The sequence below is a fragment of the Perissodus microlepis genome, chromosome 19 (genome assembly GCF_051167445.1).
Source record: "Perissodus microlepis isolate ML-2025 ecotype Zambia chromosome 19, ASM5116744v1, whole genome shotgun sequence".
NCBI classification, from domain to species: domain Eukaryota; kingdom Metazoa; phylum Chordata; class Actinopteri; order Cichliformes; family Cichlidae; genus Perissodus; species Perissodus microlepis.
Window position 1 is genome coordinate 17,913,100 of NC_140479.1, and position 26,792 is coordinate 17,939,891.

The window sequence follows — 26,792 nt, forward strand, 5'->3', positions numbered from 1 at the left end:
CTGGACTGCAACGGTGATGTCCGGTCAGCTTGGTGTCTTGGCCGGTCAGGAAATAAACCGGATGAATAATACACAGTGTCGACGGTCACATGTCGTGCAGCGGGCTCCTGAATGATTTAAAGCTTTTTACATCATCAGCCTCACCCTCCCTCCCGCTCTGTCTGCCGCTGATGCACCGCGCAGCCCGGAGATGCTGCTGCTGATGCTGGTGACCGACTGCAGCATCCGACATGGGTATCCTCTAATCCGGCCGTGCCACAGTGAGTGTTTTTCCTTCGCTTTTCTCCCCTTTGTTCTCCTTGCCATCGTGTTATCTTAAACTTGATCACCTTCCACCCTCCTCCTTCGTTTATCACCTATCCACCCCTCCTCTTCACCCACCCTTTTTTGTTGTCTTCCTTTGTGCAGTTTTTTCACGAGTGATGGCGCATTATAACGTGGCGGAAACCGTACGTATTTCCTATAGAGAGTGTGTTTATGATTTCGCGGAGTGGACGGAATGGTCGGTCAATGGTCCCGTCCTGTCACCTTAACGGTGAGCGTTAGAAACAAGGGGGAAGGCAGAGTTTAGGGCGGGTATCGCTTCTCCCAGCGGACTAGAGCTGCAGGAGGCTATGCTTGGAGGGTCGAGAGGAGGACAGGGCAAGACAAAGTGGCGACTGGGACCCAAATGAAAGAGGGTGGGTTATTTAATTGAGAACATTTGCAGTTTTTAGTATGTATGCGGTTATTACCTAGACGGTTGGCTCAGTGGGTGTGTCGGAGAAAGAGAAGATTACATAATTAGAGTTAGACTTGATCTTTATGATCAGGGCAGGGTAGGAAAAATAAAGCTTTATAGATTTTATCCATGAACACTGTATCGTATGTGGACATTCTATCTATCTATCTATCTATCTATCTATCTATCTATCTATCTATCTATCTATCTATCTGTCTGTCTGTCTGTCTGTCTGTCTGTCTGTTTGTCCAGTAAAACAAACTACTATGTTACTTGATTCGTGTGTGTCTGTGAGGACAAGAGGACTAAAGCTTCAACCAGTTCAACTAGGCTAATCCCTAATGACATGGCCAGATCTCTCTCTCTCTCTTTCTCTCTCTCTCTCTCTTTCTCATTCTTTCTCTCTCATTTGCCATAAGGCCTTGTCTCCTTTTTCTGCTCTTAATTCTTTAAAAACACACACTTGTGGTGTCGTGCTGTCCATGGTGCTGAAAGCAGTCGTCTGCAGATGGCTTGCTAATACGCTGAAGCTTGATGGCCCTGTCATCGCTCAACAGGTGCCTTTTACTGCTACAGCTACACAGAAATAAGGGAAGTTGATTTCAGTTGTAACTCTGTCATTTAAAACGGGTGTTGTGATTGCATGCACTCTGAGTTTTTCTCTGAAATGGCATGCTCCTGACACAGAAGCAATTAATTTGCCAACATGGAATTATGCAATTCAAAGGGCAGTGGGCATTGCAAAATTACTGCTTTTTAACACACATTATTTTACAGATTTTTGGGTTTGTGATACTGCTCTGAATTTCAGGATGTATCAATAAGCAAAAAATCTTGGGATGATTACCATAGAATCAAGCAGTAAAAATGTATAAATATTAATATCTGATCAATATTAATGCTTAATAATAAAGTATTAATAATAATTAATACTTTATTATTTCAAACAGAAAAATCTATGCTGGCCAGGCAGTAAATGTTCAGAGGCTCCTAGCATTTAAGTCAAAAGCAGTCCATCCAAACCATTGAATGGACATCCGAGAGGAAAATGAAAACCATGGTGATGCTGATGCTGATGATTGAGTTGTTGAAAACAACAATAAGAAGTAGAAGCAGAATATTATATAACAGACCAATTTAGCAACTGCACTTTGTCTGTCTGCATATCCCTCACACACTCTGTCAAACAGCCTCCAGGATATCCAGGTCTCACATTGGAGGATGAAGTCACATGTAGAGACACACCATAAGCTTGAGGGGCAGTCGTTCCTTGCTTAAGGGCACTTTAGCAGTAACAAAGGTCAAGAATGGGGCATCTGCACCCCCCTCCTTTTATATTTCTTTTGCACTGGCTGAATATTATCATGTTGGAGAGATGTATTGAAATTGCAGCTGAATGAAGAGGATAAGGCACAACTCATTTGTTGGTGACGTTTATTGAGCATTTCTGTCTTTAGCTGTCTTCACAATTTAACTCCAGACAGTGTTAGAAGAATCACAGGACACAGCAGGAGGCTGTCTGCTTCAGATGTGTTCTCACTACTGGAAATAAAATGTTTAGGGTTGGGATGCACTTGCAGGAAGAAGGATATAAGATGGCTATTACTTGGCTCTGATTTCACTGGACTATTGTCTTCATCGATCTCATATTGGCACAATAAACTTGAAACAGATTTGTACTGGCGAGCTGACATGTCAAAGAGTGCTTGATTACTAATACGACTGCTCTGTTCATGTGCATTCTCATGCATACGTTGGATAATGTTTAGAGAAGTCGATATCTACAGTGCACGTGTGATAATAGCTTTTATTAGATAACAATAGTGGAGATGTGGCAAAGGAGGGGCAGAAAAATGGTTCCTTCAATGCAGTAAAGTAGTAAGTTTAATAAGTGTTTCAAATATTTTGTATATTATTAATTATTTATCTATTTATTTTGTCAGCCTTTAATGTATCTGCTTGTAGTAATGCTAATCTAATGAAAACACTTTTTTGATGCCACATCTTTAGGGTATCATTCATAAACTCATATGGGTTTTTTCATGTGTTACGATTTCTTCGTGTTACAAATTTTAAACAACTTTAAAACAATTTTAAACAGCATACATAAACTAACAATGCACTCTTAACCTAGACGATGCAATATTTGATTAATCTGCCATTTTCGGGTGCTGTAGCTGGGTTGAGCAGGCGACACATATGTCTTAAGGCCACTGCAGAGGCTCGTGGGTTCATATGTGCGCCGAGGCTATTTATTGCATGTCTCCCCACTGCTCTCTCCCAAGATTCTTGTCCTGCATCGACAAAGGCTAACAAATTGTCATTTTTTCAGTATCGATTAAATAAAACTAGCAAATGCTGAAACGTGTGGAAGTGCAAGTAAAAAAGGGATAACAAACTAAACGAACAGACTTAGTAATATCAGCTTGGCAGCAATATTAATCGAAAGCTTTCTGACTCTTGCCCCAGTGAGCAACTAGAGACTAGCTGGTTGTGTCAGATGTAGAAAGGCTTTAGCAATGAAACCCCTGAATCTGAATATTGCATTCACATAAATAATATATGTTTTATTTTCAATTTCAAAACCACACTGTCTTGCTCCTATTCAAGGCTTTAGATGCAGGCAGGAACTATGTTACTGCAGAGGTTATGAAATGCTACTGGCCTCTCATTCATTTTTATTAGCAATAATAGGCGCTGACAGAAGAGTTGTGAGTGTGTGTGTGTGTGTGTGATAGATACAAGACACATACGAAAAAGGGAATTGATATTTATTTTTAAAATCTTTATTTGCCTTCAACACAAAATATTTCTGGTATATTGCAAATAACTACTTTAGAATAGATTATGAGCAGCACAGTGATGCACTGTTAAGCACACAACAATAGAGTTCTGGGTTTGAATCCAGCAGCTAGCTGCGGCTTGTGTGGAGTCCCTGTGCTCTCACTTTGCTAGCCTGAGTATCCAGGTACTATGACTCATAGTCAATTCTTAACTGACCGTAGGTGCAGCTGTGAGTGTCTTTCTCTCTTTGCTGCAGTAGACAGACGACAGGTACAGGTACACCTGAATTGGATAAGAGATTAATTGATTGATTGAGATTGATTCTTTAGAATAGGTGATGTACTAATTTCTATACTGTAAAATATAGCTGTGACTAACCAAGAGAAAATCGGACACGTAAACATCAGCTCTTAATTTTATGAATGGCCAACTGGCCTCCATCACCCTTCCTCTATGAGATGCTGCTCAGCACTGACGTCAGTGAGTCTGCTTGCGCATAAAGGCTAATATAATCAGAACTTCACACACACACACACACACACACACACACGCACACACACACACACACACACACACACACACACACACACACACACAGAAAAAAGACTTGAAGGCCAGTATGTTATCTGATCTCTGTTATAATTTGAGAAAGTGACTGCTTATTTAGGAGCAGATTTGCATAAAAAAATTTTCTACTTTTCTTTTCACAGGCTTCACTTGCAATTTTGAGATCGTTCCTAAAAATGAGTATATGGAATCACACAAAGCTAAAAGCTGCCACTTAAGCATATGTTTCTAAGCCGGAGAAAAACACTTTGCTAAAATGTAGATGATGAATATAAATGGCTGGATGATGCAGCTTTTTAATCTGTATAAAAAAGTCTGCACACACTGATGTATTTGCCACTTTCAGACGCAGCACCCATTTCTTCCACTCAAGGTTTGCCTTTCAAAAAACAATTGGCTCCCATTATTTAAAAAATCAATAAAATAGTGAACCAAGGCATTCTGTTCCACTGACAAATGCAGTCAATGATTTTGGAACTTTACAAAGTAGCTTCAATCTGTGGAATTGGTTGTGTAGGAATGATTGGATGTCTCTGGGGCTCTGTCCTATTTCTACCCCGAACAGTCCTATTTCCCCTCATTTTCCCTTCATTTCAGTGTTGCCCAGGGCATATCGGAAAACAGCAACAAGAAACAGTTAACTAACCTAATATTTGCATCTTTACATCAAAGAGACAATAAAAGATCTCTGAAAATAGCTCCATATTATAAAACAATATTAATACAATGCTGTCAGAAATGTATTCCTCAATATGATGTATTTATGTCATAAATAAATGTTCACCCCAAAAACAAATGAAAGATCGTTAGTTAAATGCTTATAAATGTATTAATTTGACTCAGTTTGTCTCGCTTTTTTACAATTTCAAGTTAGTCACTCCTCAAAAATTGCATTGGTCTGTTCAAAACTGTCACCACTGACCATTAAGAAAAGTCAAAGAAAACAAAGCACAGAACATCATTCAGTCTTGTTTAACTTTGAATCTGGCATTTATTCGTGTGTTTACTTTAAAATGCAAGGTTTTTTTCCACTAATTCGGTCAATTCAATTTATCCATTTGCTTTCTTTGGGAAAGTACCCCAAGGCTTTCCTTTGAAAGAAGTCAGAGAAACACTGCCAGAGAGAGAAGGGGATGAAATACACCTGGGAGTGTGGAGTGGTCGAACGGGTGAAAGTGGAATCGAAATATAAAAGACTGTCAACTGGCAGAGGACTGTTTCGACATGGTGAGCAGTGCACACAACAGGCGCTACATTCATTTAGTGCTGAGCGGTATGAGATGACAAACAATTCTCTGCACTGTCAGAGCTGAAATGGGAATATATCAGAAAGGAAATGCGGAGATTAGAGAGGGTTGTGTTAAAGGCGTTGTTTACGATAGATGTATTGTCAGTGATATAGAATTCTGACTGAGGAACTACAGAGTGACAATCCTGGACACAGTTGGGAGAGGGATTAGCAAATTGGACATATAGTGACAATACTGTGAGGAAAAAGCATCATTTGGCTGCCACAGGCAATATTTCCTTTCCCATTGCTTCAGAGTGTTACCAGCGTTTCATGGTTTTGGAGTTATTTGTCAAAGAATTACTAAGCAGGGCATGCCTGAAGTCTGCCACAGAATCAACAAGCCAGTTTTAGGGCCAGGTCTTCAGTTGAAGTTTTAACATTAAGGGGTTAACTGGGGTAAGTCCCTGAGTGTGTCAGATGGCCCTGTTGTTTCTTTAGGGCTTTAGGCCACATTGACAGAGATGTCATTGATATGGCTGGTTAAGCACAGAGCCAGAGGGAATGACAGCACTGTTTTTGTTTATCTTGCAGTGTAGAAGCAGATCCATTTTGCTTTAGGCTCCAGGCCCCGACTGCGCTACATTAGGGGAAGATAGATGAGGATGTAGCATTGCAAACTGTGAGTGGAGCAGACCAGCTGACAGGTCAGTCATGCAGAGCAATTGGTCTGTACCTTTTTGGACTAGTGCCAGGAGATTCCACACTGTAAACTTTTGATAGATAGGCATTATATGTCTTAAGTTGACTGAGAAATGGAACATTTCCTCCCTGTGTTTACTGGTTTCTTAGAAATCTAGAATATGCCTCAACACTTTTAAGGTTAATGGTTAAAATTTGCAGCGATTATAGTCCAGGTAGTCATTAAAAGAGTAATCCTGTGAGACAGCCAAAAATTGATTCCAATACTCTAAAGGAATAGAAATTCCAGTAACGTGGATACTATATACATAACCTGGAAACCTCGAGACATTTAACCACTCATTGGTTTATAAAGTACATTAGTTGTGGTTTTTTTTGGCTTGTTTAAGAAAATCTTTGCCCAATCTACACTTGGACACAGATTTCTTGTGTTTTCCTGAATCTTAATTAAGGTTCAGCAGCATCTTCTACGAGCATGCTGTTTATTTACACTGTGAGCCGAGCCCATTTCAAGTTCCAAGGCCACACAGTCTGTCTTAATTCTGTCTTGTGCTCAATAATTATAACATTTTTATGAATTAATTAACATATTAAAAATCACAAGATTAGAATCAAAAGATAAGAAAATCATGAATAAGAGTTTTTCTGTAGTAACAGATGAGAAAAGCACGGTAGGTGGCTCTTTTCTTAGATGTGAATTCGATCTTAAACCAGACCTTGATGGGTGAGTCGTACTTATATTAACACTTAATACAACATGCTAAAAAACAAGCACCAAAAAATAGTTTTGATCTAAATGTAGTTTATCAGTTTCTACCATAAAGTCAAGCTAAATGTTTACTGTGGTTTTTCCAAGTAAACAAGACAGCAAAAATAAAGATAGCCTTAGGATAGTCCTGTTGTATGATATGTAGCTTTACATTTAGAGCTATATACATTTTATATGTGCTTCTACATATGAAATACCTTATAAAACATATCATAACAGCATGAACAAATAAAGATATGTACTTAAGTGGCTCTTGTGCACTGTGTGTGCACCATTACTTTACAATATGTTATTTACCCCTTGATGAATGATGACGCCTTTTCCCCAGGTAGTCTCATCCTGTGTTTAAGCAAAGAGACATTTTTCATGTGTCTTCATCTGAATGAAATAAACAGTAGGTCGGCAATTGTCTTATTATGAACTGAAAATTTAATTAGTAGATATCAATCCAACAAACATTGTTGGATCATGATCTCTACTGGGCCCCAAAACCATATAATTTCAACCAGTTGACCGATGGATTCACACACAGGACCTTCTCTCTGTGACGCAACATTGCTGAACATTGAACCAACAAGTTTAAGTGTCTTTAAAATAACCACGTTTATCTGCTCTTCATAAACCTTCAGTCAGTTTATTTTACAATATAAACCAGAGGAGCATAAATTGAGTGTTACCTAGTTATTTTAACGCATGTGTAATTTTCTTTGTCTTTGCTCATGAACTGACCATATTGACATGCTGTGTCTATTGCACTGGTAGTCATTTGATATTAGCATATTCCTGCTCGATGAAACTCCAGAAAATCAAAGTTCATGTATACAGTAAAAAACAGCCTTTGGTCGTACAGGGATAGGTACAGTGTGACTGATGAGCCAGACAACATAATCAACCTGGCAGGCGGCAATTTCTCTTTTATGTCAGATTCATTAGGCTTGTCAGACAGGGACACTGTGGCCAGTGAGCCAAGACACTAAATCAGCCACACTGCCACCAAGATCAGCCATGCAGAGGAAAATGAATTTAGGACTTCCACGTTAAAACCTTCAGTTACTGCTGATATTTATTGATCTGCTGACTGGGTCATTGTGCTTTTAGCACAATAGTTTTGCTCCCAGGTACATGACCTATAGGAACTCGTGAAAAATAGAGCTGGTTTATATAGACCAGAATATATTTAATAATAATGTATGCCTAAATGGAATTAGCTGTGATTAAATGAGAGGGTATTTGCTATTAGTCATAGTGATTGATAGTAATACATTATTGTGTTCAAGACTTGATGGGGCTCTAAGCACTGATGTGTAACACTCCACAGAGGCTAGCCTCATAACTCTTAATACTGAGAGGCACTAATATGGAGATACGCACATACACACATGAATTATGCATAATAATATTTTCTCTTTTACATAAGTTGTCTGTGTGTCCGTTTGTTAAGCTAAAATGAAATATAATTTAGCATTTTTATATACTGCTATTTGCTAATTGTGCTAAAACAAAAGCAATTGCAAAGTGACAGACTTGCTCACTTGTATTTTACATTAATTTCTCTTTCAATAAAACATCCAAATCATCAGTGACACTGACATCGAGTGTGTGATAAAACGGAAAACAAACTCACACAAAAATTGTAATTTCCCTGACTCAGGTGCTCTACCAAGAACTGCTTCCTGTTCTGTCTGCGGGATGTGAGAATGGGGCCAGGGCAGCATGCCAGGTCTAATTTTTGTGGAGGCCAGGGCCATGCATTGCAGACTGGTTTCCACGTCAGTGTTGAGTGAATTAGAAGGGCTCTCAACTTTATTAAACCACAGCAGCTCTTACTGTAAAGGCAATGAGAGCTCATTCAGGTTATTCATCCAGTTAATTCAGACACAGGCAGGGGCGGACACAGAAACAAGCTTAGTCATGGTTGATTAGTATAGATGTTCTGACAGCTCTCTTATCTGGAGAGGAAACACACTAATGTTAAGATGCTAGAGGTGGCTGTGGTGATTATGATGACAGGGATTTAACTATTGATCTTTATACATCTGCGCAAATGGGTGTTTGTTTAAGCGTGTAAAATTATGGAAGAAGCACAAAGAAGTGTCTAGTTCAAAAATTCATTACAGTGTCAAACAGTTCCTCCCATGCTGGGAGACGAAAGCGATGCTTTTAGCTCTTTGTGTTGTGCACATTACACATTTGTTGATACGTACGTGTTAATTTCCAAGATTTCTTCCCCTGCAGTTCTGTGACAGAAATAATTAGATCAACTGATGAAAAGATAGTTAAATAATAGACAAAAATATAAAATGTATTGCCTGCAACCACACTCTATTAAATAATTTAGTAGCCAGTGTCACCACTGGCATTTTAGCTTCTGCACTGTACTCCGAAGAACAGCAGTGTCTGTCTCTGTTAGAGGTGCTCGGTGCCTGTGTTGCAGATGTGTACCACCTTCTACATACACTGAGTAGGATTATTACTGCTGAGATTAGTGCTTACCTCTAACAAACATGTTGTTCAGATTTTCTTTTGGATGCTGTGATGATGCACTCATTACTAATGAGGGAGGTTTTGGTTTTCATTATATAGGGTGATCCAGAAATCTATTATTTGCCTCCTGGTTACAGACTCTCATTGATCCATTCATCATGCCACCTGCTAGAAAGCAAAGTGTATTTCTTTACCATAAAAAGGTCAAACAGAGAACATCAACAGGACACTTTATCACATACACCTTTAACCCAGGAACAACTATTAGCAAGATGAAGTCATTTTTCCAGAGCAGATGGAACACCTGCTGCCACGGGGCTTTGTGCGGCTCTGTTTTGTTGATCTAGAGTACGACTGTTCAAATAGCTCGCACTCAATGCAGGACAGGTGGTGGTCATCATCAATGAAAACTGGCCTAGAATATTTAAGTGAGCAGATGTTCTGAAAAGCAGAGCACTTGTATGATCTGATTAAAGATATAGACTGATGAAAGGTTGTATGTTTATGTATAGCACTTACTCTAGCACACATGAAATGGAGCGTATTTCTTCCTAATCTGCCACTTTTATGACATTTTTGAAACTGGCTGAATGTGATTGAATTCATGTATAGGTATCATTGTTTCAAATTTAAGGTAGTAAGGTCTGGCTGGCTTGTCTGGACACTCATGTTCTATACATGCACGCACACACACACACACACACACACACACTCATGAACCCGCACATACACACATATTGATTGACAAAGCAGAGCCAGGTGATCAAAGCTTAGTGCACTAATGAAACCAGATTTGCTGTTTTTCAGTCTGCTCACCCTCCTCATTCTTTTCTTCTAATGTGTTCATCTTCTTCTGTCTTCTGTACACGCACGCACACACGCACACACACACACACACACACACACTCACACACACACACACACACACACACACACACACGCACGCGCGCACACACACACACACACACACACACACACACACACACACACACACACACAAGCCCGTTCAGCTATCTTAGTGAGGACCTTCATTGACATAATGGTTTCCCTAGCCCCTAACCCTAACCATTAAAAATGAATGCCTGACCCTAACGCTTACCCTAAACCTAACCATAACCTAATTGTAACCCTGACACTAAAACCACATTTTGAGCCTCAAAAAGACCTTCAAACTTGTGAGGACCCGGTGAATGTGTCCTCACAAGTGACTGTTGGTTCTCACAAGTATAGTAGAATGCAGATTTCGGTCCTCACAAAGATAGCTAGACAGGAACACACACACTTGCATGCACATGTGTTTTCATATTCATATGTAAACATGGTACACACACACACAAGTATTGAGCAGTATTACGCTCAATTTCAATTTTCTTATTTCTTATTGATTGCTTCTATGAGATGACGGAAATAAAATCTTGTTTCCACAAATATCAGGTTGTTTGTCCAGTGATTGTCACACATAGCTCACTTGTGCGTCACATTTTGTGACTGCGTCATTCATTTAAGTACATTTTCATATAAAACATAAACGGCACTAGAATAAATGAGTTTTTATTGCAGTAATCTACAATAATTGAATAAGATGTCATCATTTTATGTCTGAAGAGCAATAAAACCTTTTGTTAGAATGTGTGTGCAAATACAGAATAGAAGCAGAATTTCATCTACATGCCCAGGAGTAAGAACTCTACTGATTAGATGCTCTTAAATGTAAATTATTATATATGGTTATGACTGGAAATTTCTGAATTTTAATTTCGGAAGGGTTCTGCACGTCATTTATAACTATAGGGCTTCATACCGGCTCCATTAAGGAAAATCCCTTTTGTCAGAATTTAAGAGGTACCGCCCTACCCAGAGCTAACCACCATGCTCAAACTGAATCACCTTTTAAGCTTTCTATACTGCTGCACATGTAATACACCCACTAAGTGCAGTGACAATAGCAGCCCCACTCTATCTGGTTAAACAGCTGAGTAATTGCAGTCATCATTAGAGTGGCTTATGTTATAGTTGAGGGCGCGCAGTATGGGTCTGCTGAATGTAAGTGTGTTTGTTCAGTAACTTGAATTTGTTGTTTAAAGTAGATGAATGGTGAGTGTTAGTTCATTGCTGTTAAGAGAGACAGAGGTGGACTCGGCTACAATTGATGGCTTTAATAGCTCTCTTTTCAACAGCATCTCTAATCTGTTACTCACTCGACTCAACTAATGCTTTGTTTAAACGTGGCAGAAAAGCCTGCATTACAGCAGCACTAGGAATTTACATAGTTGCATTTGAATTATTCCAATAATTTCTACTTATACTGAAAGGAAAAAAATATTCAGCCCCTATGATTGTTATGTTTGCATGGAATATTTTTTAGCTTGTTTTGAAGTAATGCATCATATAATATGGTATTTATTTATGTGAAAACACAGGCTAATAAATTAATAATAATTATGTAAAAAGCCCCCAGTATTATTTTCACATAAGAGTAAAATGTCAGATTTCTGTCTGTAAATAAACGTGTTAAAGATTTCATTCTGAAGATGGTGAAGATGTTGTAGTTGAAGTACATTGCCTCTGATTCTACAGTTATTTATCAGCAAACACAACAGAAGAGGTTTTGCCAAGGTTTAATATTGCTATCTCTCCCCCTTACAAACAAAATAAAATGTCATTAGTTGTAGGGCTGTCACTAATGAGCTTTGCTACTATAGCAACATGGCTTTGGGGAGAGGACTTCTAATTAGCTGTTTCCTCATTCAGGTATCAGAATCAGAATCAGAATCAGAATACTTTATTAATCCCGAAGGTACACCTCATTTGTGGGCAAACTTGTAACACATTTCCCCTTTTGAACTAATATGTCTTGGCATGCATACTCCAAAATAAGCATTGTGTCAGATGAATAATAGTAGGCAATGGGCTGTGAAATGCTGTAAAAATAAATTATCCCTCTTGTGTCTTTCAGATTACTTTCTCTCTCACTATGTGGGGAAAAACTGACGTGGCATTCTACTGAGCCTGAAAACAGAAGCGTGGACAGCAAGACAAAATCAGATTTTCTTCATTTATTTGGGTTAGGAATAATTCCTCTTCCAAAGTGCTCTGCACATCTTCTTGAAGAACTCATTCACAGAACTTAAGGAAAAACACTGGTCAAACAGTATCTTCCGCTACTCCCCATTGGCTTTCAATATGAGTGGTCTGGTAGGGAAGCTGGATCCTCGCAGGATACAGTGGGGGTCGACATGGAACACCTTTGCATCCCGTGTCCTCAGGACCAAGCCTGTGGAGTCCATGTTAGATTCAGCCATATCGGGTACAAGCTCACATGGAACCAGATTGGCCCGGGTTTTGTCTACGGTGGACCTAGTGTCGCTGGGTGTAGGCAGCTGCGTCGGGACGGGCATGTATGTGGTCTCTGGACTGGTCGCCAAGGAGATGGCTGGCCCTGGGGTCATTGTGTCCTTTATTATTGCTGCTGTTGCCTCCATTCTGTCAGGTGAGACTAGAGCTATGCACGCTCATTTATGCAAGGCTTCTTTAATCACATAAACACCAAGGGGACAGTAGCCGCAGTATAAAGGTTGCTGTCCTTCTTATTACCATTAAACCGGTAAGATATATTTGAAAAGCCTTTTAATACCTATGTAATTATTACAAGGGCAATGACATTATAGGGGCACAATGAAATAGGTTCAAGAGATAGTAAAATATATTTTAATGCTCATATCAATAGTTTCAATTCAGCCTTTCACTCTAGTGATAATGCAGTCAAATCACTGATATGTGTCTGAATTTATGTGTGTCTATATTGTACTCCTCTTCCTGTCTCCCCCACAGGAGTATGCTACGCAGAGTTTGGTGTCCGTGTGCCTAAGACCACAGGTTCAGCCTACACATACAGCTATGTGACAGTGGGGGAGTGTGTGGCTTTTTTCATCGGTTGGAACTTAATTCTGGAATATCTGATTGGCACAGCAGCGGGGGCGTCAGCTCTCAGCAGCATGGCGGACTCACTGGCCAATCACACCATCAGCAATTTTATGATTTCACACATTGGCACACTCAACGGCTTAGGTAAGTAGCACAAAGATGCAGTGCTATGACAGCTTTGATACATTTTCTTTCTGGTTCTAATTTTCTCAGGATTGGAATTCATTCAAGTATTGTGTAAAGTACTGCAGGTTTACTGTGAATGCTTTTTTTTCAGTGTTATATTTACATTATTTCAAGGAACTGAAGCCAAAGTGCTTCTTAGAAATCACCTGTGAGATAATTTTCTTCAAGGCACATTTTTAAAGGCATTAAGAAGCAGGGTAATTCATTTAGAATCTACGTCTTATCAGCAATCAGCTACAGTTAGTTGTTTTGGTTCAGCTGTCAAGCATGTTTGCTTTAATGGTAAAAACATGCATTGACCCAAGTGACTTTTGGAGAGATGTTGTCTTTTCCCCCCCTCCCCACTCTCCTCAAGAAGGTCAGACAGAGCTCTGTTCCTTTTGCTGTAGTTGTAGTTAAGACAAATACTTCCTCTTTGAGGTCTTGAACAGACTTTGACATTTAGACTTTGAGAAGTACATTTAATAAATCCAGCCTTTGCTCTTATTCCGTATTTGCACACTAACACGACTTGTTCCTAAGAGTCATGATTTACTTTATCAGTGTGGAATAGAAGCGCAGCACCATTTCTATCATACAAAGGATCTCCCATTGCCTTGATAATCACAACACATCTTTCAAATTTTAATAAAAACACCAATATAAAAATGCTTACATTATCTCAGAAACCATTCAAACCATACCAATTTATTTTCCCCAGGAACATCCAAAGAATATTATGCAGCTTATCTTGGAAGTCATACTGTCATGGAAAGTAAAAGCAGGCACATCATCTTGAATTCTATATAACACAGTTTTCCATAATCTTACCATGAGGAGGATGCCTGCTTATCGTGTGCAATGCTCTAGCTGATGTGTGTGCCAGCTATGTTTCTATCTGGCTGACACTGCCTCATCAGTTGCTTCCTGTTGGCCTTTGAAAAAGTGATGGTAGTGGTCACATGACAAGTGTCACGGCCAGCCGTTCCAAATGATCACGGAAAGCTGATGTTTCCTTTTCCTGTTGGAGAGAAATGATTGTTTCTCCACACCCAAGGGGAAAAAATATGAAATCTAACTAAAATATATCTGATTCATTTCCAAATACACACAGGCTGAGTTCTTGTGGAACATGTGCATCTAAAAATTTGTTGCCGTAATGGTCAACTGGGTGGGGTGTATCTAATTTAGGATTGCAGTACTTCACTATGACAACTTATCTTACAAAAATAGTTCAGTTGATGTGCCAAATCTAAAGGTGTTTCCAACTTTCTGTTGCCAAGAAATTAAACAGAGTTGGAAAGTTCAATTTTTTTATTAAACCATGGCTTTGGGTGTTTTATTGGACCATTGGGGAATGTCCTGTGAATTACACATGAATTCACTGGAATACCCTTGGACAATTATCTACACATACTCCAACATACTCTATGAGAGTGGCTGAAACTCTTGGAAACAACAAATTAGTCTGAGATTATTTATTCTGATTAATAGTTGTGGTCAAATGTTTACATAGAGTGATCATGGACATGATTTCATATCATGGAAATTTTGAGCATTTAATGATTACTTTGAACAGTTTCTGTCTATGTGGGTTCTCAGTAATCTCTTAGATGAGAGGTGAAACATCATTTAAAAAAACAAAAACAAATCCAAGTCACCTTCCTTTTAGCTCTTTAGACTTTGAACTGTTCTTTCTCTAGGTAAGAATAATTGTACGTCAAACATCTTTCATGACAGATTCCATGATCATCACTTCAAATAATTGTACATAAGTAAAAGTTATTCAGATGGGCCACCACTTTGTCAAAGTCTGAAAAAAAGGTCCAAACTGTCACCCTTAGATGAGAGAAAATTGGTTAAGACATTTGGAGCAAGCCAGGAACCACTGAGGCTTAAGCCTGCCATGAACTGGAAACTGCTGGAATACCAGGGTAACAGTTACATCGCCATGGACTGAGATGGTGATGACCTTGAAAAGACCCTTTTCCAAAGTTGACACCTTTAGGCTCAACTTAAAATTTCAGCTGCCCACACCGATAAGCTAAATTTCTTATAGAGAAAGGTTTGATGGTCAGGCGAGACAAAGATTGAACTATTTGGCCACAATGACAAGAGTTATGTTTGGAGGAGTAAATATGAGGCTTTCAAACCTATGAACTGTATCTCTGCCACTATTGTATTGGTACAATGCACTAAATGGATGGAATGATACAGAAGGAAGAAGCTTCTTTATGCTTCTCCTCAAAATCCATCAACTTCACCTCAGATCAATAGCTAGATGACACAAATGGGTGTTCCAACAGATAGATCAAAACTGGTTTTGGAATGGATAAAGCAGGCTAATGTTAAGCTTCTGGAATGACCTTCCCAAAGCCCCAGTCTCAGCCCTTCTGAAAATTTGTGTGCTATGCTTAAAAGCCGGGCCGGTGCCAGGAAACCAATTCTGCCAAGAAGAGTAGTTAAATATCCAGCCAGAATTATGCCAGAGGCTTGTCGATTGGTACTAAAAGTGTCGGGTTGAGGTGAAGTGTGGTACATTTGAAGTTGTATGTTTGACCCTGTGTGGATTACAGAAAATCCAAAATGAATTCGAAATGTTGAACCCAGTTCTTGATTTTAGATGTATGTCGTACAATTATTCCACCCGGGAAAAAGAAAAATTCAGAGAAATTATTAAAAGACCAAATTTGCATTGACATTTATCCCATTAATGATTGTACTTTATGTGTACTTCTGATAAAAAACTATATTTAGTTAAACTGATTTGACAGAGCTGTAGAACTAGCACCAATAATGTGAGGATTTTCTACTTTTCTTTTTAATTTGGGGTTAATCAGACAAAATAAGAAATTGAAAAACATTTCTCTGAGAAACCTGCTTAACTGTGAGAGGACTTGTTCTGACAATTTAGTATTTTCTTGAAAAAATAACAAAGCAATTACTCAAACAGTTTTATGCCAAACACACAGGAAAATGGATATATTCATCTTCAGCACCACAGTGACTGGGTGACAGCACTTTTATGTCTTTCTGTGTATTCAAGCATGTGTGTTTCCTCTCCAGGTAAAGGAGAACAGTCCTACCCAGACCTGCTGGCACTGCTGATAGCACTGCTGGTGACAGTGATAGTGGCTTTGGGAGTGAAGAACTCTGTTGGTTTCAACAACGCATTGAACGTCATCAACCTTATAGTGTGGGTGTTCATGATGATCGCTGGCCTGTTCTTTGTAAATGGGGAGAACTGGGACGAGGGGAGATTTCTGCCTTTCGGCTGGTCAGGGGTATGCATCCGAATGTATATATAAACACACAGAATAAATAACAAACAAACAAACAGAAACCCCCCTACCATCAGCAGGGTATCTGTGCTGTTTGGTTGTTTTCTTTAGGACATCCATCAGCTCTGTTTCCTCTGTGTTGCAGGTGATGCAGGGTGCAGCCACCTGCTTCTATGCCTTTATTGGATTTGACATCATTGCTACAACAGGAGAAGAGGCCAAGAGTCCCAACACCTCCATCCCCTATGCTATCACCGCCTCACTCATCACCTGCCTCACTGCCTATGTCTCTGTGAGTTAGCTTTATAACATATTGCATAAACAAACATGACCACTCTATTCTTTATATATCTATTGTTAAGTAATCGACAAGTCTATTGTTATTTACACTAATAGTTTTGTGCATAACAAAGTAGAGCGTCATTCATGTTATGGTGGTTTCCGTTGATATATTTTGTAAAATGACTTAATTTAATTATAAACCTAAAGAATATTGATCACTTATCATGTGCTGAAATTCAGCTTTAGCTTCAGCTGTCTGCTCTCCCCCAAATGTTGACAAGTTTCCAATACATGGAATGAATAAATATGAAGATGTTGTATTTCAAATTTGTGGGTGTGTATCTAATCTCTGATCTCCACCTTTACAGCCCGTACAGCTTTCCTGATTACATAATGTGTGCTGGATGGTTGTTGCTATGGGTGCTGTGGAACAGCAGCCTATCAGATATAAGACGTTTTTCAGCATTTTGTGTGGCAAAGATTGCATCAACTTCAAAAACTCGAGTGCTTCTTTTTGAAATCCTTGTCTCTCTCTTTCACAGTCACATCTATTCCTCCACATCATCGCTCTCCTATGCACCAGCCTCTCTCTAATCTCCACCTTTCTTTGATCTCACTCACTGTAGGCTGCTTGGAATAACTTTTCTGCTGCTGTGAGGATCCCGTGGTTGCTGCTGTTCAATCTTCAGAAATCAGCTTAAACACATTACCTGTCACATCTTTTTTTTCTGTGTGTGTGTGACATTGGTTTTTGCAGTACATTTAAATCAAAGAGTTTGCAAGGCAAACTTATGCTTGTTTGTCAGCTTCTGAGCTTTTCATTCACTGTTAGTGCCTTGCAATACTGTGCTCCTCAGTTTAGGTTGGGGCAATGAGCAGCAGGGGAGAGAATTGTGTTGATTCTTTTTTCTGGGAAGTCCTTTGCTCTGGAGATGGGTAATATGAATTTGCCAACTAAACTTAGCCGACTGTGAGCTGAAGGGGACACTGAAAAATACATTTTGGGATCAGATTTGTGCTCTAAGCAAATATGTTGTTGTAGATTTGTTTTAGATTACTTTATCCCCCTTGCAACTGGTTCACACACAGTGTTAGCCAGTCTTTTCATACAGTAAATAATGGATGTTAACTTCCTTTCTGTAAGGGGTTAGTGCTTTTTATTATTATTACTCCCCTTCTGTAATTCGTTGATGCAAATCTATCTGATTAGCAGCACAGCATTTGTGACAGATGGCTCTGCATGATATCACACATCAGACACAGGGACACACATATTGAGCGAGGCACGAGTAATGACCACTTTGCATGTGATGGAGCATGCTGTGTGCTGAGCATATTAGCTAAGCAAAACTAAGCTCTAAGGATGTAGCTCAACTCTTTTTAGTATCTAGGGTCTAAATGTTGATGTGACTATAGGCTCTACAGAGTTGCTCTGAGAAGAGCCTCTACAAGAAGTCGAATTAGTCTCTTTTCTGCAGCATCATCCCGTTCTTCTTGTTTTTTTTCTTTGTTTGTTCTTTTTGTCGCTGTGTGGGTGTCTGTTTAATACACTATAATTCTGGCAGCAAAAATATTTCTCCTTGTTAACACTGGTATTAAAGTTTCTCTATACTTTAATAGATTCATGATGAGATTTTGATTTTATGGTGAGAACTGCAGTAAAGATTTCTTAGTAATAATCAACACTATGTTTGTTTTTTTTTATTCCAGGTTTCTGTGATTCTGACACTGATGGTACCATACAATGAAATTGATGAGGATGCACCACTGATGGAGATGTTTGCCATGCATGGTTGTATGTTCGCAAAGTACATAGTGGCGGTAGGCTCTATAGCTGGACTGACTGTATCCCTCCTGGGTTCGCTGTTCCCCATGCCCAGGGTCATCTATGCCATGGCAGGAGATGGCCTGCTCTTTAAGTTAGTTCGCACAGTACTTGCATTTTGATTTATATGTCAGTCTTAATGATGTTTGCATATGAGTCTCATCTCATGTCTTTTTTATAGGTTCCTGGCCCATGTGTCTTCCTACACAGAGACCCCTGTTGTAGCCTGTGTGGTTTCAGGCTTTCTGGCTTCCTTGCTGTCCCTCCTGGTCAGCCTTAGAGACCTCATAGAGATGATGTCCATAGGAACGCTTTTGGCCTATACCCTGGTGAGTGTTGGATAATAATAATGGAAACATGTACATCACGAAGCTTACTCTCAATATTATTTAGATCAATTTTCTTTAAAGAAGTTTTTCCTTCCACATTGAGGGGCATCTGATTGTCTTTACCTTACAATATAAAGTGCCTTGAGGCAACTGTTGCTACTTGGTGCTATATAAATAAAATTGAATTGAACTGAATTGAACTGAATGCATTTAATATATCTGGATAAAGCCCTTGAGATGTATTTAAGGATGTCTAAACAAACATACTAGCAACAACTGCTAAGCAGAACAATGCAAAGCCACAATCTCACTGTATTACCCTGCCTTACAGAGATTCACAGTATTTTGTAACCAGGGAGCATCCATAATCCAGCAACAATTGTTTTAAAAGTGAAGATGTGTTGCTCAGGTTTCATCTCAAGTCTAAGAAATTTATAGCCTGAAAACAGAAAGATTGGTTTTTCTTCTCCTAAGTAGCTATACATTCAGATTTGACAAAAAAAGCACTGCTCTTTAAAGGAGCTATGAAATACTGGACACAATAACAGATACCTTGCTAGGAAAAATAATCTCTCCAGTGCATGATTTCCTATGATAACAGGATAGCTGTATGTGTTCATAGACAACAAATCTTAACAGAGTCACCAGTATGTACAAGACATGTGGGCATGTGTTTATCAGGCTCTAAAGATTACCTTCTACCCATGGCTGCACAATACTAGTTAGATGGTAAGCAGTTAACTAAGATAATAATGAGTCACTGATTTATGAACCAGTCAGTTTTTGTAAAAACTAATTATTGAGCTAAATTATTGTTTTGAAATAAAACATCCACACAGTTCCTGTGGAATGGGAATGTCACTACTAAAAATGGTTTTGTGATGGAGCTCCTGTTTATAAATGACATGTGTTTTGCAGGTGAGTCTCTGTGTGCTTCTCTTACGCTACCAACCTGAGGGAGACATCCATGGTTTCGTGAACTTTCTCTCTGAGGAGCAGAATAAAAAGAGGAAGGAAGGCGTTCTGGCTGAGTGTGAGAAAGACGCCTGCTCACCAACCAGCGAGGCCGATGAGTATGGCGGTCCGCCCACTAACACCTGCGGAGCTAAAAACCTGCCTTCGCTGGGTGACAATGAGATGCTGATTGGCAAACCAGATAAAAATGCATACACGGCCAATCACCCTAACTATGGTACAGTGGATATGACTACTGGTATTGAAGCAGAAGAATCAGAAGGTGGCCTGTCCCGGCGGTTAAAGAAGCTGATTGGACCACGCTACTATACCTTGAGGATCCGACTGGGCCTACCAGGAAAAATGGATAGACCGACTCCAGCGACGGGGAAAACTGTCACTGTGTGTGTTCTGCTGCTCTTCATCTTCATTTTTGCTTTCTGCTCCTTCATAATTTTTGGTGAGCACAAGTTAACAAACTCACACTCACATCTGTATGATTCAGGCACAAATTGGTCAACAAATAATAAATGCGTTGAACTGAATTGAATGAATTATTTCTTCCTTTCAGGAGCTAGCACTATTGGGGAGGGTCGTTGGTGGGCCTTGCTGCTATTGATCGTCTTCATCATTATCATTGCCCTACTAGTCATCATCATCCTGCAACAACCAGAGAATCCTAAGCGACTTCCCTACATGGCACCCTGTGTGCCCTTCGTACCTGCTTCAGCCATGCTGGTTAATATCTACCTCATGCTCAAACTGTCTGCAATCACCTGGATACGATTTTCAATCTGGTGCCTCGTGGGTAAGTAAATGATGTTTTATTTGTTCGCTTTTAAATTAACTTTAAAACATTCGGAAAGAAAAAAGATAATGCTTTTATTTAGTCAGTTCCACACCTGTCAGTCATGTAGAAGGACAAGCAGGAACTTAATGAGACTTTTTTTTTTAGTTTTGTCGTGTTTAATCACTATGCAGGTTTTTTGCTAAATTATTTCCATGTTGTATGCATGAAAATAATTCAATATAATTATAGAATGTAATGTATATATGTTTGGCAATGGTTTATATGAAAACTGGCTGCTTCCATCTCAATATAGCAGTGAAACAAAAAAGCCAACCAAAATATTGCACTGTAAGCAATGACTCATGACAGTTGATACGTAGTATAACGACTGAGTAATTAAAAATAACTATTTTTTTAATTGAAATTTTGTGACCAATAAAGAATTGACTGTGTGTGACTTCTTGTTTGTTTTATTGTGGAAGACCTGGGGCATCTAACTTTCCTTTTCCTTCCTGCCTCAGTTGTATCTATCTGAGCACCTATTTTTGACTTGCCTTTATAGCTGCAAGAGTGAAAGGGAAGGTTTACAAGAAGGTAGTGAGACCTGCTTTGATATGTGGTTTGTAAACAGTGGCACTGACAAAACATCAGGAGCCTAAGATAAAGTGGCAGGGATGAAGATGCTAAGATTTTCTTTGGGAGTGACCAGGATGGACAAGATTAACAATGAGGACATCAGAGGGACAGCTCATGTCGCAATAGCAAGGCTGAAATAGCTTGGGCATGTACACAGTACATGGTGGGTATACTGGACAAAGGATTTTGAAGATGAAGCTACCAGGCAAGAGGAAAGGAGAAAGACCAAAGGCAAGATTCATGGATGTAATGAAGGAGGACATGCAGATGATTGTTGTTACAGAAAATGATTCTAGGGACAAGGTGAGATGGAGGCAAATGATCTGCTGTGGCAACCTCCAAAGGGATCAGCTGAGAGGAAAAGAAGGAGAGTCCAACAGAGCTTTTAGGTTGATGGAGATTTTCCTTTTTTTCTGTATTTTTATTTAAGCAACTAAAATCATGCCCCAAGGTCTAATAAACATGATCCACTGGATTATGTATGTGCGAAAAATATTAACATGTTCTGTTCTTGTAGGTGTGCTCATATACTTTGGCTATGGCATGTGGAATAGTACTCTGGAAATCACAGCCAGAGAGAATGAGGTGCATGCTTCCACCTACCAGCGCTACGATCAAGGTGTTGACGAAGGCTTCTGCGGCTTCGAAGATGATTTCTACCCACCTACCACTGACGCCTGGGGTGCGCCAGACGGGGCATCAGGGCTAACCTCGCCCCCTGTGGCAAAACCTGAAAATGATGGGATGCCATCGAAAAGTGGAGGCAGAACCATTGCCAATCATGGCCTCGCGGAGGAGGATCCAATGGATTTCTAAGGGACTGACTCTGTGTTACCCTGAATGTACTGCCTTGTCTGCTGCCTGGGGGATGGGAGGGGAAGAATATGTGAGTGCACGAATGACTGTGTGTGTGTGTGTGTGTGTGTGTGTGTGTGTGTGTGTGTGTGTGTGTGTGTGTACATGCCAGCATGTGTGTTTTTTTGTGTGTCCAACTCTTGGGCTAGATTGTTTGTTGGCAGGGGAACTACTTTTCTATCAATTTATTCCACCGTGCCTGGCTCCCCCGCTTCCACAGAAATTTAGATGTCAAGGTCGTGAGTGTCTTGACTCATTTGCTTGTTATTACTTACTGGAATCCACATGCCACACAAAGAAAGGCCAGACAGAAAAAGTGCAGATGTAGCAAGAGATAAAATATAATGTGGCTCTTTGAACTCTGAACCAAATGAGAGTGTCTGTTAAGCAATTTTTTTAACTGTTTATTTCTCGGAATTACGAGATACAATAGAGGAGAAGGCAACGAGATGGGGCAGATGAATCAGCATGTCCCATCCTGTTTTAACAGACAGGCAGGAAGGTTAGATGACAGCACGGCAAGCCCAAATGACTTCCTGTGGACAGCTCTGGTTTTCTCCGTTCATTCGGAATTTTCAACAGAAAGAAAAAGTGCTGCGCATACCCTCAAAATAATAATAAAAAAACGTTAACCCTCAGTGTTATTTCTTGCTTTAAATGTTTCCCTGACCCCAAACATCTAGCCCAAGTGATTCTGAGGTGAATGTGGGAAAGGGTGTCGATGTTTTCTGTCACAAATATTACTTGGACTTTGCTTGCAATAGTGCCTTCATCTACTGTATGTGTACGTGAGTTTCTGATTATGTCGGTTTTCTACTTTAATTTTGCCTGCGTGTGTATTCGAGGGTGTACCTCATGTACACTCAAAATCCACCTTTACATGGGTTATTATATTTGTGTTCGTATAAAGTGTGTTCTTCAGATTGTTTTACTCTGTGTGTATAGATATATTTTCCCACTCTTCCCCAGCATGAAGCTCAGCGTGAATTCACTTGCAACAAATCAACTCATCAGTATATTGGAAAATAGGAGAGAGTAGTCGATATAAAAGCAAAAGAGAATGAGCTGAATCCTAACTGGTAACCACTATGGTTACTCTGAAGAAAGTCATATTTTCTCCTGATTTTTTTTTGCATGATAAGTTTACGATTTTATTTAAAATTCATTCAGAATGTTTTTTGACTTATGATCATCTGTTCTTTTTGCTTTCTTTTTTACCAAATGAAATGAAATCTAATCCTTCCTCTTCCTCCTTTCCTTTGCTTTTCTTTCTTCAATTCCTTCTTCTTCTTTGCATTTTATAAGGTTCCACAATTCCTTTCTTCTTCCAAACTAACTCTACCTTCCTCTCTCTGCCACCTCACCCTCGGCTTGATATCCATCGGTCCATGTCATCCACTTTAAGCCACAAGTGATAGAGCCAGGATTGGTTTTCAGTCAGGATTTGTAACAGCAATCTGTTCATGGCCTGTCGATCTATTAGCTCCTGTTTCACTTAAGGGTGTCCGCTATCGCTTTTCTGATTTGTCACTGGAGCATTTACTACACTCCCTGTGGTCCTGCTCCCACTTAGGCTCAAGCTGGTATGAGTGAACCTCACTATTTGGCCCTACTTTGTTTTTAAAGCATGTAGCTTGTGCTGAAGTCCCACTCTTCACATGGTACCTACATCGCTGGTGCACTCTGAAGAGCTTGTGAAAATCAGCTGGATCAGATAATGAGCCGGTGTGGTTTAATATGTAGGACAAGTAAGCTACAGCCAAGGTTAGGGGTTGGATTTCATAATTAGTATGTACTGCAAAGCATGTTTAAGAGTAAAACACTTTTAAACAAGAGAATACAAAGTGCTTTACATTGAAGGGATTGTGCAATGTATCCATTCATGGCACTATAACTGATTTTGGCATCAACCAAAGCACCCCCCACCCTTATAGGTGGGGTGTGCTTCTTCTATATAGCTGCTGCTGCTGTCTGCCCTGATTGTCCTACTTGTACCTTTTGCCCCTGTTGCTGCATCAGTCCCTTCCAGGGAAGCCTTATTTGTCTAATGCACTAAATCTAAGGATGCCACGCTATACCCCCACCCCACCTCTGCCCCCTCACAACCATCCACATTCAAAAAAACAAGAAAACAAAAATAAAACAAACCAAAAATTAAAAAATAAATTAAAATAATTATTATATAAACAGGCCATTTGGTGATGTCCATTGAAGAGATTATACCAACTCCATATACACAGGGATTTATGTTCATATTGAATGATTCTGCAGGTAGCCAGCGCACGGAGCAGTATGCTGTGCAGGCAAGTGGAAGTTTAGGGAGTTGGAATTTAGTTGCGGTTGAGCGTGAAGCCTATGTAGTCTGCCAAGGTCATGACTTTAGTATCTTTTATGGAAATGTGACTGGGTTATTGACTTGAGAGGGGGGGGATCATATTTTACGACCACAATATTACATTAAACCACACTGTAAGTTCCAGCCATGGATGTTAGAAGAACTGATATTTTATAGCAGTTTTTTTACGGTTGGCACAGGAAAAAATAATAGAAAGTTTTGCAGAATTGTCCAATATAAACATTATTCTAGGTGATACAGTTGGAAAAGCATTTGCACATTAAATCTCGCACACATCTAAACATATTTTCATTTTGTACTTTTGAGCCAAAATACCCACTCAGATCACTTCCTAACTCAGCCAAAAGAATCCAACAGCTTTGCATTCATAGCTCAGCCAAAACAAAAAAGTAAATTCAGGCGATGCCATTCTTCTCACACTGGACTGTACAGCCGACTTTCTATATTATCTGATCTGCGTGTGTGTATAAAAACTGTGCGAATGCATGTGCTGTATGTGTGTGCGATGTGCGTTTGTGGTCTACGCCTGCGCCTCAGTGTGATCGTCTGGTGAATGTGTAGCATGCTGTCATGCACGAGGCCCAGACTATACATGTTGTACTTGCATGCGGTGACTGATCGCAATGACCTGTAATGGAACACTAAACCAAACCAAATGCAGGCTTAATTCTTATACCTGGGAACGTTGGCCTCTCTGCTCTGGAAGGACTAATGTTTAACAATTTAATAGGTTAAATAAAACCACTATCCTACAGGATGATTTTGTGCATTTGTTGCACTTTGCTGCATTTTCTATTCTGATGGGAACCCAGAATTTTACTTTATAACTCAATAGCATGTTAAATGAAAGAGCTAAAGGAATATTATATACGATATTCAAATCACGTACTCTTTTCCTCAGTAATCTCCTTGCCCAGGTATGAGAACCAGGACTCCATTTGAAAAAGAAGGAGTACATGTAGCAAACACACTGATGTGGGTTGCTCTTCTCACATCCTTCCTCAAGCACTTACAATATGCCTACTTCCTCTTTGTCCATCTTCTCAACCACAACCTCTGCAAGCCAAAGTCCACAATGTTTGTTTACTTTTCATGTACAGAAGGCTGTAGTTTCTTCAGAGTGAAGACCTGAGAAAAAAACAGAGCTAATTTTTTTCTTCTCTTCTAATAAGCTACTTTATCACAAGCAGACAGATTTTTCTTTTATTAAAGTGACTTTGGTCATTGGTATAAAGGATAATTTCTGAATTTTTGCTAGTATTTCGTTAATATTTAAAGTATTAGTGTAGACTCCGATGCATCTGTTCTGCAACGACACGATGCAGTGAAAAGTACAACACTATAGGAGGAGTGAACTAAAAGAAAGGTATTTTTCTACAGCTGTTTCCCATTCACGGATCCTCCTCGGGAAGGTGTACACAGCAGAGTTGGGTGGAGTTATCAGTCTTCACTGTCTGTGGTTTTGTTTAATCACAAGGAGGCCTGGGAGAAACTGCTAAAATATATTTTTAACAGCCATAGTCTCTCTAGAATGAAAAGGCTCATTTATAAACGTTAATCTTTTCCTTTGAAGGTTTTTCAAATGGTTGTTCAAGACGTCAATACGACTATAGGTGGTTTAGGAGTAAGAATATTAATAACTAATAAGAGAAAACACGCAGAAACTATTTTAATACGATTCTATAAATGGTAAACTACACACAAAATCAAAGATTGCCTCTGTTGCTTTTAAAGTCAGTTACTGTTTGTTTATTTAGTCTTGGAGAAGGCGTGCCATGTTCTTCCTGTGCTCTGTGTTCACTGTGGCCAAGCATCCAGTCAGTGTGTGTTGGACTTGTTGAGATTGGCTTCTCTTGCAACAGCAGATTTTATTCCTTTTCACTTCTGTATATTTTGGCACAAAACTGTATAATGTAATTGTTTTTAATTTTTGTTTTTTAAAGGTTTCTTCCATATGTGTGGTTAATTTGCTCCTGGGTGCACTGTTTTTGCTGAGTTGTTGATATTGCTTCCATGCAACAATGAAAGTTAGTTATTGCAATTACAAAACAGTGGCTCGCTCGTTTATTCGCACATTTATTCACACATTAGGTGAATGCACATGCATACACAGATGTTTTCCGTGTCTTTTCCCTCTAAA

The 26,792-nt window shown here is 39.4% G+C and overlaps 1 protein-coding gene across 3 annotated transcripts; it reads left to right on the top strand.

Moving 5' to 3' along the window:
* Positions 1-26,701, top strand: slc7a14a (solute carrier family 7 member 14a). Of its 3 annotated transcripts, none has more exons than XM_084914440.1 (10): positions 1-260; positions 12,212-12,745; positions 13,087-13,323; positions 16,411-16,628; positions 16,771-16,917; positions 18,618-18,826; positions 18,914-19,061; positions 19,980-20,475; positions 20,587-20,823; positions 21,959-26,701. In XM_084914440.1, exons 2-10 carry the CDS (start codon positions 12,439-12,441, stop codon positions 22,255-22,257), a joined length of 2,298 nt encoding a protein of 765 aa, XP_084770566.1. In that variant the 5' UTR covers positions 1-260; positions 12,212-12,438; the 3' UTR covers positions 22,258-26,701. The 3 variants fall into 3 exon arrangements, with proteins under 3 accessions (XP_084770566.1, XP_084770568.1, XP_084770567.1); XM_084914442.1 differs by lacking the exon at positions 1-260 and adding an exon at positions 394-680; XM_084914441.1 differs by lacking the exon at positions 1-260 and adding an exon at positions 5,912-6,007.
* The last annotated feature ends 91 nt before the right edge of the window (positions 26,702-26,792 follow it).